This window comes from Euphorbia lathyris, chromosome 4 (genome assembly GCF_963576675.1).
Source record: "Euphorbia lathyris chromosome 4, ddEupLath1.1, whole genome shotgun sequence".
NCBI lineage: Eukaryota > Viridiplantae > Streptophyta > Magnoliopsida > Malpighiales > Euphorbiaceae > Euphorbia > Euphorbia lathyris.
In genome coordinates this window covers 36,254,607-36,269,025 of record NC_088913.1, presented here as the reverse complement: position 1 = coordinate 36,269,025, position 14,419 = coordinate 36,254,607, and the positions used below count along the sequence as shown (strand labels likewise).

Genomic DNA, 14,419 nt, shown 5'->3' with positions numbered 1-14,419 from the left:
AAGGTACATAAATATTTGGTAAAATCCAAATAGGAGTAAAAAGAGCTCAAAAATAGAAGAAAAGCCCTACAAAAGGAGTCAAAGACGACGAAAATTAATAACGCCAAGTCGAGGAAACGAACGAGAGCTGAAAAACCGAAAATGCTCCGTGCCGCGACCGTGGCCCCCCCATTCACAGTCGTGACACGCGTCCTTCAGCCTTTTTTCCATTCGTCCGAAGTACAATTGATGCTCCCCCATTCTCGGTAGAGAATTTAATATTCTCGGTACGAGCAGGAGATTTTAGAAGCCTAGTTACACACTTTCATTTTCGACGAAACGCGATCGTTCGGGTGGATAAAGACGTCCTTTCGCAGCGGACACGATCCTTCACAACGGACACGATCCTTCACAACGGACACGACACTTCAATCAAGACTCTTCAACATCTATAAATAAAGAGTTGATGGAGAGTTGAAGATAATAATGATAAAGTGTGATATATGCGTAGAAGAAAGAGATTAGTGTAGAATTTATGCAGAAATTCCGAATCAAGTGATTCAGAAGTTAGATTTCGATTCTGTTCAAAAGCAATATGATGTACACACATTGTTTACTAAATAATAACAAACTCAGTAGCATTTAGACATTGTTCCAGTTTAGTTTACATTTTGGTAGTGGACCGACCCAGTCTCTATTACGAAGATTCAGCGAGAAGATTGAGTAGAGGATTCGCCCCTGAGCCTGAAAAACTCTAACGAAACCCAAGGAAAGGATTGACAACCCGTTCACTTGCACGCCGTCGAAGAATTCAATGCTCCATGTTCTCTGTAAACTTGTATCAATTTATATTTCATCTAATAAAGTCCGTTCTATTCGATAGATTTTTATGCAGCGCTTATGGTAACCAATCCACTAAAGTGACTGCTGGTGTTTTCATTAAAACGTAGTTTAATTCAAAATCTTTACAAGAAAACTTTGTTGAACACTTAGGCAGATTATTATCTCGGTAGAGTTTTAATTTGGTTAAGGGCAATTATCCCGGATAAGGGTTTTGTCGCGTTCAAAGCCTATTAATTAGAGGTTCCGTCATTTATTTCATCTTTATAATTCGTACAAAGTTTAAAGTTGTTTTCTTTGCTTAATGCAAACAAATATACTTGTTTACTTTTCTAAAGTACTAAAACGTTCCTGTTTTGCAAATTCATTTTTAATCAGATACTTTCTAACATCTTCACATTCTAATCTAATTCTCATTCTAGCAATTTCAAAACCAAAACCGATTAAACGATTTTCCATATTATAAACCTTAAAAGTAAATTTAACCGATTGTAAATAAGTTTTGTTAAAAAACGTTCCATGTGGGATCGATATCTTTTATTACTACAAGCGTATACCGTGCACTTGCCCAAATCGCTCAACAGCCAGCAGGGAATAATTCCTGATTGATCGGTCGTTCACCGAACGCCGCCGTGGAAGTTACCAAGGATTCTGTATTGTGAGCTTGGAGAAATGAAGAATTGAGGGCATTTGGTCCTAGCGTCATCTGGGGCCAAGAAGATATCGTAGATGTGGGCGCCATGCTCCAAAACGGAGGAATGGTCATGAATGACCGTAGGCGATTACCTATCTCAGAGCCAAACTTCTCTCCTATTGCTTCTGCACACATGTTGATGAAAGCGTCTGGGGGCATACTACTTTCAGCTTGTGTTGTGGGAGCATTTGAATCAGCGCGCCCAGCACTAGTTACAGGTTGGCTCGATGGTGTTACTAATGGTGTTTCTTCCCCCGATGTGGGGTTCGGTTCTCCAGTTGCCATATTCTTTTAAAGTGAACGAAAAACCCTTTATTTGGCTAAGGGTCCACGCTCACCGCACCAATTGATGACTTGAGGAGAAATCCTGATCAGCTTCCGTCTCCGTGGGGGCGTCGTTGGGTTCGACGGGGGGAAGCTCCGATGCCAAAGTCAGTAAGGATGAACAAGAGTGCAAACTGAATTGACAAAGGGTAAAGATGAATGCGTGTACCTTGATAGCCTGAGACATAGGCTATATATAGTTGTGAAGTTGTAACTCTCAGTAACTAGAAAGTCTCCATCAATGCCCCATTAATGGCGGTTACTAGTTACCCTTAAGTTGGCAGTTAGCTAATTGATAGCTCATTAATGATCTTTATTGCAAGGTTGGCTCAGCCGTTCTTATGGCGGATTGAGAGCTGAGGGAGATCCGCCTCACAGGTTCACTAATGGGTTTCCTTTGGCGAGTCCTAGGTTATCCGCCCGTTGGATCTCTTTACTTCGATACACCGCGAAACTCCCGTACCAGGCTGCCAACACGTGGCGTTCTTTGGGCGAATATCCCTTTTGATCCTTGGGATAATATCACGATGTTATCAGGATTCATGGTAGTGGATGGCCGAAGGCCGGATCCTTTTAGGTGTTGGCATGTGCGAGGGCTAAAGCCAACATTTAGTTGAAAATGAGCTTTATTTTTAGTTTGGACAAAACTAACATTCGGTTGGATTGTTAAAAATGTCTGTTTAGAGAAATATTTTGTTGATATGTTTCACTTTTTTCTATATGAATGGTTAGTAAGTTAAAGCGTGTTATAGTGACATAAATTACTAATAGGCCGCGTGAAATTGAAATGTGACATCGCTTTACTGCTTTTACGATTGACGCTCTGAATTCCCGACATATGTCATTTCAACGTGTCATTTCTCATCAACCAATGCCATTATTATCGTCGTTTTAGACTTTTTTGTTTCTTCCAAACAGCGTAATGATTAAGAACCCTATTATTAATTGTGATGTCTCCTCATCTTCCCCCAAAAGCCTATAAAGGAAAGAGAATAAATACTAGTGGATTTTTCTGATATCTCTCAATCTCCCCTGCCAATTTCTCCAGGATTTGAAATATTAAGTTTTTGTGCTTTCTTTTCTCTCTTATTTTTGTTGTTGTATGGAAAATTTAAGGTAAAAAAAACTCTAAGATGTCTCCTAATTTGGAAAATCTTGAAGATTCGATCCCCTTTTCAAACATTTAAAACACCATAATATCCCTTAGAAAGTCCAAATCTGCCAAGGATGTTGAAAAAATAAAAAAACATAGAAAAAACCACCTCCTCGAAGTAAGTAAATCCGCGGGTTTACGATCAACCTTCAACCTTAACTACAGAGGAACTGATAAAGATTGTGGCTTCCTATCTCGAGCTAAATAAGATTAATTTCAGTCTTCCTTTTGAAGGACACATGTCGTTTGACCCACTGAAACAGTATTTTGGGATTCTTACCCAGCTTTTAAAGTGGGTGCTGCACTTTCCTCTTTTCGATGGGATGATGAACATGAAAAAAGAGTTCAACTCTTGTCCCTGTGAAATCTCTCTGAACGCCTTGCCTTTGCTAAGATTTGCGAAGTATGGCCAAACCCTTGTTTCGGTCTTGTTGGAAGCCCATAAAGAATATAACAAATCACATGATCTATTACCAAATGAATAACGATCATATGACTTTTTTTAGTGGGTAAGATGCATAGTATGAAGGACTTTAAGTCGAAGTGGTTTTAGCTGAAGGGTGACCCTACAATTGCAGAACGTGTTTATATTGGAGGTTTTCCTTTTCAACCCACTTGGAATGAAAACCCTAGTAACTCGGGCACTTGAGAGCCATCACAAGATCTAACCGAAGACGAAAAGGCCAATCGCAATCTTCTAACCAAATACTCTCTCTAGTGGAACTATCTCGCCATGCTGGAGATGATCTGAACTAACATTCATTTAGCCTTTCATCTTAGGAAGGGGAATACTGTCTACAAAGATGCTAAGGGCTATTGAAAGTTCTATGAAGGTGATTGGTTTTTTAACTTCCTCTTTGTTTTCAGTTTTGGATACAGGTACTTCTACTAACATGTTTGTTCGTGTAATCATGATAAATCGCATGCGCGCTCTAGAAGAGGTCAATCTAGAGGAAGTTAACATTGAGTTGATCCTCCAGCGGTTACTGAAGATGACGGTAGAGCTATAACTTCTATCGCTGCTAGGGGAAATCCTGAAGCCGGAACTCCACTATGGTTGGGGAAGATATTGGGACTGGGACCTTTGCCCCTATAGAAGAGATCACCACCATAAGGCGTGATTGTGTCTCCGCCACTTGGCCACAGAGTCAATCAACATATCCGCGCATGGGAGCGAATATGAATCCTCTAATCAAGCCTTGTTAAAGTCTCTAAAGTCAACACATAACCTCCACTTCACATTTGCATTATTTACCAAGACCACATTAGCAATCTTTCAATTTCTTTACCTAATCACCTTTTGTCTCTTTATTCAATGGTTTTCTTCTTTTGCTTCACCGAGGTAGCATTTGGATCCACATTTAACGAATGCGCTATGACTGTGGGGGAGACATCAGGCGAAGGTCGTGACATTTTCCGTCTGGACAATGGCTATTTGCGAAGCTCTATGCTTGAAGGAGATGTTGGATTGGATTAAGGATGGAGCTATGAAAACTATTTGGGTGGAAAGTGATGCTAAAAGGGTTGTGAATAACTTAAACAGTAAGGCTGAGGGTCTATTGGAGTTTGGTAGAGTTATCTGTACTTGTGGTAGTATTGCTAAGGATTGTCCTGAAACCAAAATTTCTCATGTCAAAAGACAAGCGAATAAGGTAGCCGATGTGTTAGCTAAAGCCTCGTTTTCTTAGCCTAATCCAACTGTTTTGGACTTAGACTCCTTAGTTTGTGAGGTTTGTCGTTATTTCTGATATATACGATTTTCTTTCTTAATATATAGCTCCTTTTTCAAAATAATAATAAAAAACAATTGAAGTATTAAAGCATCTCCATTCCGTACATATTCCATTACAACAGGATTACTAATGCTTATGCAACAACCCGTTAAATTTACAAATCCAGAGAGAAACTGCTACATAATAAAATATTGTAAATTAAGTTTAATAATATAAATAATAAGTATTTTATATCAAAATATAGATTTGATTTTACAAATTGAAAGTGGTGTTAATTGCTGTCTAGAATAAAATGTTTAAGAGTGAAATTGAAATTATATTATGAAGGATGAAGATTCTCTTACATCCTAAAGAATAGTAAGAAATGGATCCTAACAAAGTCTAAATCATGGTTCTTTATTTAGGTTCTATATCATCTAAGTATTTGAAATAGATTGATTCACACTATTTTCAGAATTTAAAAATCTCTGGATTGTATTAAAAACCGGAGGTTATAATTAAAAAAGGGTATTGCTATTTACCGCCCTTAAATTCCTTACTACCGCCATCTTTTGACAATTTTACCCTTTGCATAATTTTTGATTCAAAATTTGAGAAAAAAAATTTGAGAGAAAAATTTAAAATTTGGCCTAAACGGATGCGGCATCCGTTCGGCCCATGGTGGGGGCGGACGCGGCACTCCGACCGACCCATGGCAAGAACGGATGGCGCATCCGCCCCCACCATGGGCCGGGCGGATGCGCCATCCGTTCTCACCATTGGTGGGGCGGAGTGTCACGTCCGCCCCCACCATGGGCCGAACGGATGCCGCATCCGTTTAGGCCAAATTTTGAATGTGCAAAATCGTAAAATTTTTAGTGACGAAAAATACTAAATCGTTCAATTTTTTATGACGAAAAATGCAAAATTCCCCAATTTTTTGTGACAAAAAATACAAAATCGTCATGAAAAATATGTATTATTTTCATGAGTTCTTTGATAAAAAAAAACATAAATTTTAATGTTTCCGACTCGTAATCGTCCATTTTCGTGGTTCAGGTTGTTACACATCAATTATTTTCATAATTTCAATTATTGTTTTTCGGGTTTATGATTTTAGAGAGAGAATTTTTAGTTTTTGATCAAAATTATGAGAAGGTCAAAAAAGTCCAAATGAAGGCGGTGATAGTAATTTGAGTGCGGTATTTAGCTGCTCACATTAAAAAAACCCAATATGTGAACATTAAAATTTGCTATAAATATTCTCTTCCAAAAAAAAAAAAAAAAAACTATAAATATTTATTAATTTTCCGTCATTCAGTTCAGAATTTTTAGCCTAGCCTTTTGTATTTCCACTATTTTAAAGATCTGCAAGAGTAGTAACCAAAAATTGTTACCTCCAGATTTCAATTTACATGTTTTTATAAATAAAAGAACAGGAATTAAATTAGTTTTGTTTTTTTTAATCATATGGAACATATAGATACCATAACATGATTTGGACACAATAACCCGAAATTTCCACCCGTGCTAAACATTAGAACAGTATTCTCATGCAAAATAACTCCAAACTTTCTCATACTATAAATTACAGGAACTGAGATAAATTCCCTGGAATTTGGCTTCTCTTTGAAAAGCTTGTTAATAATACTCTCTCAAAATTTTGTTTGACAACAAATCCAATAACCTATTCAACAACTAACTGTACATTTTTCCCCAAACAAAATCTCATGGAGCTCTTGAACAGCAGCTCCACTGTCTAAAAACGCTATAGAAACGTTATTAATACCTATAACAAGAATGAAAAATGACAAGATCAGAAGTCCATTACTGTTGAGGTGAGGTCAAGCAAGGCCTCCAGGGCGCTCGGATGAAACTTCCGAGCAAAGAGGTGACAAGTAGAAGTCATCTCTGAATTATATACACATTCTGTCTCATTATTCCGAATAGATTGTATAAAACTTTCTGTCACATTAATTCCCATGATTGTTGCGGGATGAGGACCCCCCTGTGACCAATCTACCCAAGTCACCGAGCGATTTGCATTAAGTTCCCCGTGAAACATGTTCAGGTAAGTCGGAATGTAATGTTCGTCAGGATAGCAAGCAGGCCTGCAGTATTTCTTAAAGATAGTATAGTATTTGGTGTCTGCAACCATATAAGCAGCCAGAGCTCGTTGAATCTCGAACCACTGAGACCCTTTCCTCCACTGATAGAGCTTGATATCAGGAAGCATTTTGCGGTTGTAACGGCCACGTCCATAGCGTGAAGGATCATCATATGACTCGACAAAACTATATTTAGAATGAATAAGATATCGGTATATAGTCGGGAAATTGTAGACTGGGATACAGCTCTCGGAGAGAAGAATAAACCGCTCGTTTGAAAAGTCCAGTAGGGCATTAGATAAAAGGCGTTTCTCAGCATCAACCAGAGATACTGATCCCCATTCAACATCCTGCAGAAGAGACAGAAATACCATTTATAAGCAAATACAGAATTAATTCGTCATGGAGAAGATGAGGGCATAGCTTGTGACGATGTTCATGCACATGACATGATATAAATGTAAAACGAAACAAGTTCATCCATTTCTGGACGATGGCTATAAAATCATAACATTCCATCAAAAGAAGTTCAAACTTTGACCTCTATAACATTGTTATTCCTAATCAACAGTTTATACATTCCAAGGTCTGAAGTTGATTCGTATGAAAGTGGCCACTTGACGACTGAAGATATCTCCAGGAAATACATTCTGTTTTTCTGAAGAATGACAGTCAATTCCTCCCTGACCTCATATGATGTTTGATTAAGTTGGACCTATATAATGGTCATATCAATCGCTTATAGGGCAGAATAAAAGGTAATGATGTAGTACTCCATGCCACTTAACTTGAAATATATACTGGCAACATGTTTATTAGTAAGAGAGACTTATATATCATTTCATATCCAATGCAGTATTTCCAAACATTTAATATCAAGGGTTCATCAATATACTGCTGATAACATTACACTCGCCAGAGAATCTCAGGAAAAGAACCAAGAGCAGTTATTTCGGGAGATATACTCTGTCAACCCTCTTAAGAAAGTACCAAAATAGCATAACTCTCAAAGATTGGCATGATACTCTAATTAACTTCAAAAACCAAATTATCAGAATGGAAAAACAGCTGAGCTTAGTTACTGAAGTTCATAAACTTATTTCCAAGAAGCATTAATGAAAAGTGACAAAAAAAAAAAAAAAAAAGGGCGGCCCGGTCGCATTACGCGTCCCCGCTGAGCGAGGGTCCGGGGAGGGGTCCCACCACAAGGGTGTATTGGGGGCAAGCCTTCCCTTGCCAATTTAATTGGCAAGAGGCCGCTCCTAAGACTCGAACCCGTGACCTCTGGTCACACGACAACAACGTTTTACCGTTGCGCCAAGGCTCGCCCTCTTAATGAAAAGTGACAACATTTGTACAAAAACAGGTAATTGCACATACACATTTATACCACATAGTGTAATACACACAAACACCCAGATGACCAAAATCTGTAAAAAGTAAATTACCAGACTTCTGATTAATGGCAGAAATCAAACACAATTATACAAATCAAGTATCTAGTCAAATGCCATTTTTTCATGACTTTACATCATTGAGCTATTGAAGTTGTTATCAGACAAACACCATCATAATATAATAGACATTTCCATAACTAATTTAGTCCCTTAGACAATTCAAATCAACTAAGGGTCTTTCCTCAATTATTAAAACTATTATTCCTTTTTGTAACAAATTAAAAATCAATCCCCCTAAAGATTCACTTCTAAATATGCAGAATCAGATTAGTTAACTTCGAAAGACAACCTCCACAAATATAGTAAGGAAATAATTCATTGCTCTCAACATACAACCAAATTTCACTTGTTCCAGTTCTGTCCATCCAGCCCCAATTTATCTATATCAATCAAGTTTAAAAGAAGCAAAGACACCTAAAATATCATTCTAAATAAACCCAAAATGCATATTACTCAAAATTATCAGCATCAATAAGAAATATGAGAAACAAAATACCAAGCTAAGGTTCATACCTTACTTGGAATCTGCCTCCTGTAAAATGGAGAGTCCCTGGAAACATTAAGCACAAAATTCCGAGGAGTATGAACATAGATAGTGAAATATTTATCATGACCTCTGAAAAATCTGTCCCACAAAGGCATGAGAGGCAGAGGCCCTCTGGTCAAGAACATGAAAGCCACTTTAGGCACTCTATTAAAGGGATACTCTTCTTTAGAAGGCATCAAAGAAGCCCTCCAAAAAAGCTCCTCATCAGTCATTCTATGAGTCAAATTCTTAGGATGAAGAAACGATTCCATGCTCAAAATATCAACCCTCTTACAAGGTCTGACGATCGTGCAATTTCCACCGTTGATTGTCGTCGCTGCTATAGTGTTAGTGAAAAATAACCTTGCTTGTGAAGTGAAGTACTGATTAATTTGAGAACTGGTAGAGAGACCAATGATTATACCCGCAACAAAAACGACTAAAAAAGACAATATTTGTACAAGCTTAAGCAAACCTACATGCCTATCTCCTCCATCTTCCTTATCAAACCTATGCCTCGCCATTTTCCTTCCCTCCTTCGGCATTCAGTCATAAAACCACAACCTAATCCTTCTCTGATTCCAATTGAAGATCGATGAATGTGATAAGGATCAAGCAAAAGAATGGAAGAAAATCGAAATCAGATCGCTGAGATGATGGAGAAGAACAGATCATGAAATTTGAACTAGGGATTTGAGTTTAAAAGTGGAGAAAAGAGAAAAACATAGAAAAGTGGGCAATATTGAATTGAATGGCGTCACCAACCACGAACAGAGACAGTAATCAATGAGGAAGGGGACAGAGATAGAGAAAATGGAAGTGGTGGTGTTGTTGGAGATTTTGATTGGAAACGACAAGCCGTTTTCTCGCATCATAGACCAATCAGAAGTTATTTTTGGACGCGGAGAACCGGAAGGAATTGGAGGGAGACACTCGCACTGTATAAATTGGTAAAGTATAAATTTGAGTGAATTACACTTATGACCCTCAACTTTGCTCTTATTCTTGTATGGCCCTTCAAGTTCAAAATTGGATATTAAAACCTCTAACTTGCATTATACAGTAAAACCTCTATAAATTAATACTCAATAAATTAATAAACTCTTTAAAATAATAATTTCTTCTGGTCCCCACTTGGGCCAGTTCAAAAAATGATCAATTTTAATAAATTAATAAGATAATAATTTTCTGGAACAATCCTTTATAAATACATTGTATTATTACCTCTATAAATTAATAATTTCTCAAATACATATGCGAAATATATATAGATATACATACTTAGGATAATTTAGCAAAATATGAATCTATAGTACTTTGTTTTTTCTTGAAATTTAAATCTAGTTGAATTTCATCTCTAACTATTCTCGGTGCATTCAAAAGTTCTGGTGTATCCTAATCATATTGTAACAAAAAAAATTTGTAAAAAGTTGATGATGCTATAATTGCTTCATTTCTTATGACTGGTTTCAAAGGTAGCGAATCATCATCATCTTCATCCTCATTTTTGGTATGATTTGAAACAACACTCCATATAAATTTATATAGTAATTCATTAACTATAATACATTAAATATTTTTAACATAAATACAATAAACTTCCAAGTTCAATTAACTTATATAATGCACATTTATTAGATCTATCTTCTCTTTTTCAGATCTGTCTTCTCTCTCTCAGATCTGTTGTCATGGTGAAGAATTTTTATGAAGATTGAGAGTTTTGAGATCTATCTCTTCTCTTTTAGATCTTTCTCTCTCTTTTAGATCTATCTTCTCTTTTTCAGATCTGGCTTCTCTCTCTCAGATCTGTTGTCATGGTGAAGAATTTTTATGAAGATGGAGAATTTTGAGATCTATCTTCTCTCTCTCAGATCTATTTCTCTCTTTTAGATCTTTTTTCTCTCATTTAGATCTATCCTCTCTCTCTCAGATCTATTTCTCTCTTTTATATCTTTTTCTCTCTTTTAGATCTTTTTCTCTCTTTTAGATCTATCTCCTCTCTCTCTCTCTCTCTCGGCTAGGGTTCATGGTAAAGCGTGTTAGGGATAGATCTAGGGAGAGGGGGGCTGTGGCCGGCGAGGGGGGGTCGGATCTGGAGGGGATTTGCGGCAAGGAAGGGGGCGGTGGCCTGGTGGTTTGGGGCGAGAAGGGTGAGGCAAGTTTTGTTGGCGGCGAGCGTGCACCTGGTGTAGATCGGGGCGGGGCGCTTGGCGGGGTGGAGGCAGGGGAATCTAGGGGCGTCGGTAGGGATCTCGTGGGCATGGATGGTGTGTCGGCAGGGTTCTCGCGGGCGCCGCCCGTGCGGCTGGGGACGGATCTTTGCGATCCACAAGCGGCAGATTCGACAAGGTTGTCGCGGCTGGGTGCGGATCAATGGGAGATACGGGCGGCTGGGTTTTCTGATGCCGGGGGTAAGGCTCCCCCAATCTCGTGGGGAGAAGTGGGGCCGGGGGTGCCTGGCGCAGGGCTATGCGCCGATAGTGCCGGGCACTGCCCAGGCGCTGCCGGCTCCTCGGTCGGGCAGTGGGCTGGGGCTGTCGACGCAGTGCCTTGCGCGGGATCCTCTCCTCCGGGCTGTGAGGGGCAGGCAGGGGCTACGACGGGAAGGCAGGCTGCCTCGGGTCTGGATGTTTCTAATAATTCGGGAAGGGTGGGTGTTGTAGGAGTAGCTCATGGGAAGACGGTCTCCCCCAGACCTAGGGTTCAGATGAGCGAGATTGGTAAAAACTCTTGGAAGGACACGGTCATGGGGGTGGCTGAGGAAGAGCCGGTTTTAGAGGAAGTTTTAATGGTGGGAGATTCTGATGATATTTTCTCGGATTCTGATGAGGAAGATAATGGCCAGGAGGATCCTCTCTGTCCGGTCATTAGACTTTCCGCTGCAGAGAAGCGTGAGCTTAGAGAGAAGTGGAAGGTGTCTTTGATTGTTACTGTCCTGGGTAAGCGAATTAGTTTTAACTATTTTGCCCAAAGAATACAAGCGCAGTGGGCAAGGAAAGGTAAAGTTAGTATTACTGACCTGGAAAATGACTACTATGTCATTAAATTTACTAGGGTTGAGGATTATAATTCGGTTATCAAGGGAGGCCCATATATCATTTCCAATCATGTTTTGGCCTTAAGGCCTTGGGTTCCTAATTTTAATCCTCACGACTGTTCGGTTAACAGGATCTTGACTTGGGTAAGATTCCCGGGCCTTCCCATTGAGTACTACAGTGAAAACTTTCTGAGTAAAATAGGAGGTTTGGTTGGTAAGGTCCACCATGTGGACAAGACTACAATTGGGGCCATTAGGGGTAAGTTTGCTAGGGTATGTATAGATGTTGATCTGGCTAAACCTTTACTTTCTAAGTTCTGTGTTCAGGATAAAGTGTTCTTTATTGAGTATGAAGGTTTACATAACATCTGTTATGATTGTGGCATGTATGGTCATTCTCAGGAGGGTTGCCCTAAAAGGGAGAGGGTTGTTATAGAGAGGGTTGAGAGTAGTGTGCGGATTACTGGAGGGAACCAGGGGTATGAAGGGAACTTTGGTCCCTGGATGGTGGCAAAGAGGCCCGCTAGACGTAGGAATCAACCTACAGTGGTTCACAATCGTCCTCCTGATATCAACACAAATTCTAAGTCCCTTTCTCCTAAAGCTACTGTTATTCCAAATGTCAAGGAGAAGCCTGTCCTCAAAGCTAGAAAGGAGGCTGGGGTTTCTTCAGTAGCCTTGCCTGGGTCCAGATTTGGGGCCCTGATGATTGAGGAAGTTCAAGAGTCAGACCAAGATGAGAATCATATGGATGAGAGTATTCCAGGATTAGAGTCTGTAGATCCAGTCGAGAAGGTGGTTGAATCTGTGAACCCACTTTTTGTCTCTAAGGATGAAGCCCAGGGGGGGACCCTGACCCTTGCAGCTAGAAGGATGAAGAATTCAAATGAGGTTAGTATTCCTGTTCCTGGTATTGATCCTGGGATTGGGAAATCTATGGGAGTTAACAAAACTAATATGAAAAAGCTTAAAGGAAAACAAAAAAGTGGCCTTAACACTTTGGCGTTTCCAGATAAGAGGGGGCCCGGGGGTACCTCGGTAAGGCTCTCAGGAGCCCCTAGTAAATACCTAGCTTAGGGTAGGGGTGTGGTCAGTTGTCCTCCTTTCTATGGATTTGTTATTTTGGAATGTTAGGGGTGCGGCTAGCAAGGCTACCCGTATCCATATTAATGATCTTATTAAGCAGTTTAATCCATCTTGTTTTGCTCTTTTGGAAACTAAGATTAGTGGTGAGAAAGCAGATGAGGTGGTTAAGAAGTTTAAGAACTGGCACTGTGTTAGATCGGAGGCAACTGGCCGGGCTGGGGGGATTTGGCTTTTTTGGAGGCCAGATCGGATTCATTTTGATATTCTTAGCATGGATAAGCAGTTCATTCATTGTAAAGTGAGTATTTCCGGCAATACTCCCTTTTTTATTATCCTTGTGTATGCTGACCCTATCTTGTCTAATCGAAAACGGCTCTGGGAGGTTCTCTATTCTATGAGTGTCAGCATTTCGGAGCCCTGGTTTGTGGCGGGTGACTTCAATGATATCGCCTTTATGAGTGATCAGAGAGGGGGATCCAATCATTATGTTAATCGCTGTCTGCATCACAAGAATAGTATGGATTTATGTGGGCTTTCCGATCTGGGGGCTTCTGGTCATAAATTCACTTGGAAGCGTAATAATACTTTTGTTCGATTGGACAAAGTCTACGCTAATGTTTTAGCTCTAACTTCCTTCCTCGAGTGCTCTGTGTTGAACCTCCCGTTCCGTCATTCGGATCATTGTCCTATTTTGTTTAGACTTTTGAGAGGTAAGCATCCTAGGGGTAAGAGACCGTTCCGGTATCAGTTGGCTTGGGAGTCCCATCCTAAGTTTAAAGAGTTCGTTCATGAGAGTTGGAGACCTCATTCGTATGTACTGCAAGCTGCTGAAGGGTTCAGGAATAAGGTGCAAGGGTGGAATAGGAATGTGTTTGGGCATATTATCAGAAGGAAGAACAAGTTATTAAAGAGGATGGAGGGCATTCAACGCAGGTTGGAGGGGAGGTTTGATCATAGCCTTGAGGGCCTCCTCAGAACCCTTCAGAAGGAGCTGGAGGCTGTGCTTAGGCAGGAGGAGTTCCTTTGGTTCCAGAAGTCTCGGAAGTCCTGGATTAGAGATGGGGATCGTAATACCAAATACTTCCATCTCTCTACCCTGATCAGAAGGCAGAGAAATAGAATTGAGGCCATTAAGGATTCTAATGGTGATTGGGTTTATGAAGATGAGGTTATTCGGAACTTAGCCCTGGATTTCTACAGAGAGCTGTTCAAAGAGGAACCTGTTCTTTTGGAGAGGGCTCACTCTATTGCTACATTTCCTTTAATCAGTGAGGATTGTAGTCAGGAGGCCTTTCAACCTATTTCCCGAAAAGAGATTGACCAAGCTATCTTCAGCATTGGGGCTTCTAAAGCTCCTGGGATTGATGGTCTTCCGGCGGGCTTTTACCATAAGCATTGGGATGTAGTGAAGGAAGGCATCTATAATTTTATCTTGGGGGTGTTCAGTGGTTCGAAGGATATTGAGCTGGTTAATAGAACCCTCCTGGTTCTGATTCCTAAGAT

The 14,419-nt window shown here is 39.9% G+C and overlaps 1 protein-coding gene across 1 annotated transcript; it reads right to left on the bottom strand.

Moving 5' to 3' along the window:
• Positions 1-6,262: 6,262 nt before the first annotated feature.
• On the bottom strand, positions 6,263-9,692 carry LOC136225577 (glycosyltransferase BC10). The gene is made up of 2 exons (XM_066013657.1): positions 8,781-9,692; positions 6,263-7,160 (listed from the first exon to the last, which is right to left on the bottom strand). The coding sequence occupies exons 1-2, from the start codon at positions 9,336-9,338 to the stop codon at positions 6,519-6,521; spliced, it is 1,200 nt and encodes a 399-aa protein (XP_065869729.1). The 5' UTR covers positions 9,339-9,692; the 3' UTR covers positions 6,263-6,518.
• Positions 9,693-14,419: the final 4,727 nt, after the last annotated feature.

Coding starts and splice junctions, on each gene's coding strand:
- LOC136225577 (XM_066013657.1), bottom strand. CDS start 9,338: ATGCCGAAGGAGGGAAGGAAAATGGCGAGGCATAGGTTTGATAAGGAA. Junction 7,161..8,780: donor GGAGGCAGATTCCAAGTAAG/GTATGAACCTTA, acceptor TCTCTTCTGCAG/GATGTTGAATGGGGATCAGT.